The 1,213-nt window shown below is 53.9% G+C and overlaps 1 protein-coding gene across 1 annotated transcript in view; it reads left to right on the forward strand.

The window, feature by feature from the left end:
* TBX3 (T-box 3) overlaps positions 1-1,213 on the forward strand; it is a 15,422-nt gene that overhangs the window by 9,853 nt on the left and 4,356 nt on the right. The window contains exon 8 of the mRNA XM_005863818.2: positions 1,077-1,210. Coding sequence (XP_005863880.2) covers positions 1,077-1,210 — 134 coding nt within the window. The remainder of the gene's footprint in view (positions 1-1,076; positions 1,211-1,213) is intronic.

Consider the following 1,213-nt stretch of genomic DNA (forward strand, 5'->3'; position numbering starts at 1 on the left):
TCTCCAAACAACTACTGACTTTCTACCATCTTTGACCTCAAAAGTCAAACATGTTGGGCTGGGGGTGGGGGGAGGAGGGAGGCCAGGGATTCTTTGCCACCTGGAAAGGGAAGGTGACCTAGAACACATCCAGTGGTAGAGCCACAACCTGTGAGAGGGGATGGGCCTCTGGGGGTGCGAGTCCCGGAGGGCGGGGAGGGGTTGGGAGGGGACGGGATGGTTCAAATCCCCAGTCCGTTTCCTGTGTTTAAAGAGCAAAGAAGTATTTATCTGGAAAGACACACACACGCTCTGGCAACGGGAAGAGACCTGTTTTTCCGTTTCATCAAATGGAAGTCCTTTATGTCTTCAATCCATTTAAGCTTTAAACATAACATAAGATCCCTTTGCCTTTTTTTTTTCTTTTTCTGGTGGGACACCCACCGAGGGTGTGGTGAAAGCCAAAGGAACCTGTGCTTGTCAGGGGGCAGGGAGGGGCTGCCCAGCACCCATCTCTGTCTGCAGGGACGGGGCAGTCAGAGGCTCCACTGAGTGTGTGTGTTGGGGGCAGGGAGTGCGTTTCTGCCACCACCAATTCAGGTGTCAGGGTTCTCTCCAAACAAATCCTTCCCCAAGAATTCACAAATTTGTGGAGGGCACTGATCAGCCACTAAACAAAGACCCGGATGGTGGCTAGGAGGTGTTCCCACAGTGAGTTTTAGTGTGAGTCCTTTTTATTTAAAAGAAATTTGCAATTGAAAGGCAAGTAAAGGCAGTCTGACAGCAGTAGGAGCCCAATCCCTGCCGGTAAAAAAAAGTAAAATCCATTACCAGTTGAGAGAGGTGTCCATGAGGGGGGCAGAGGGCCCGGTGTATCTTCATTATTAGCTTACTGAATATTTCCACTAAAGTTATGGAGGATCACCGCTCCCATTTTGCAGATCAGAAAACTGAGGCACTAGAGAGGTTAAGGGGCTTGCGGGGTGTCACCCTGCTAGTGAGTGGCTGAGCCAGGTTTCATCCTGGGGAGCTGGCTTCCAGGGCCCAGCTTGGAGCTCACGCCCTTCCGCCACGCTCTTGTCCCCCTCCTTCGGCAGATCTGTGTCCCAGCGAGGGTGAGAGCGACGCCGAGGCCGAGAGCAAAGAGGAGCACGGCCCGGAGGCCTGCGACGCGGCCAAGATCTCCACCACCACGTCGGAGGAGCCGAGCCGCGACAAGGGCAGCCCCGCGGCC

This window comes from Myotis brandtii, unplaced genomic scaffold, assembly GCF_000412655.1.
Source record: "Myotis brandtii unplaced genomic scaffold, ASM41265v1 scaffold181, whole genome shotgun sequence".
In the NCBI taxonomy this organism is placed as follows: Eukaryota; Metazoa; Chordata; class Mammalia; order Chiroptera; family Vespertilionidae; genus Myotis; species Myotis brandtii.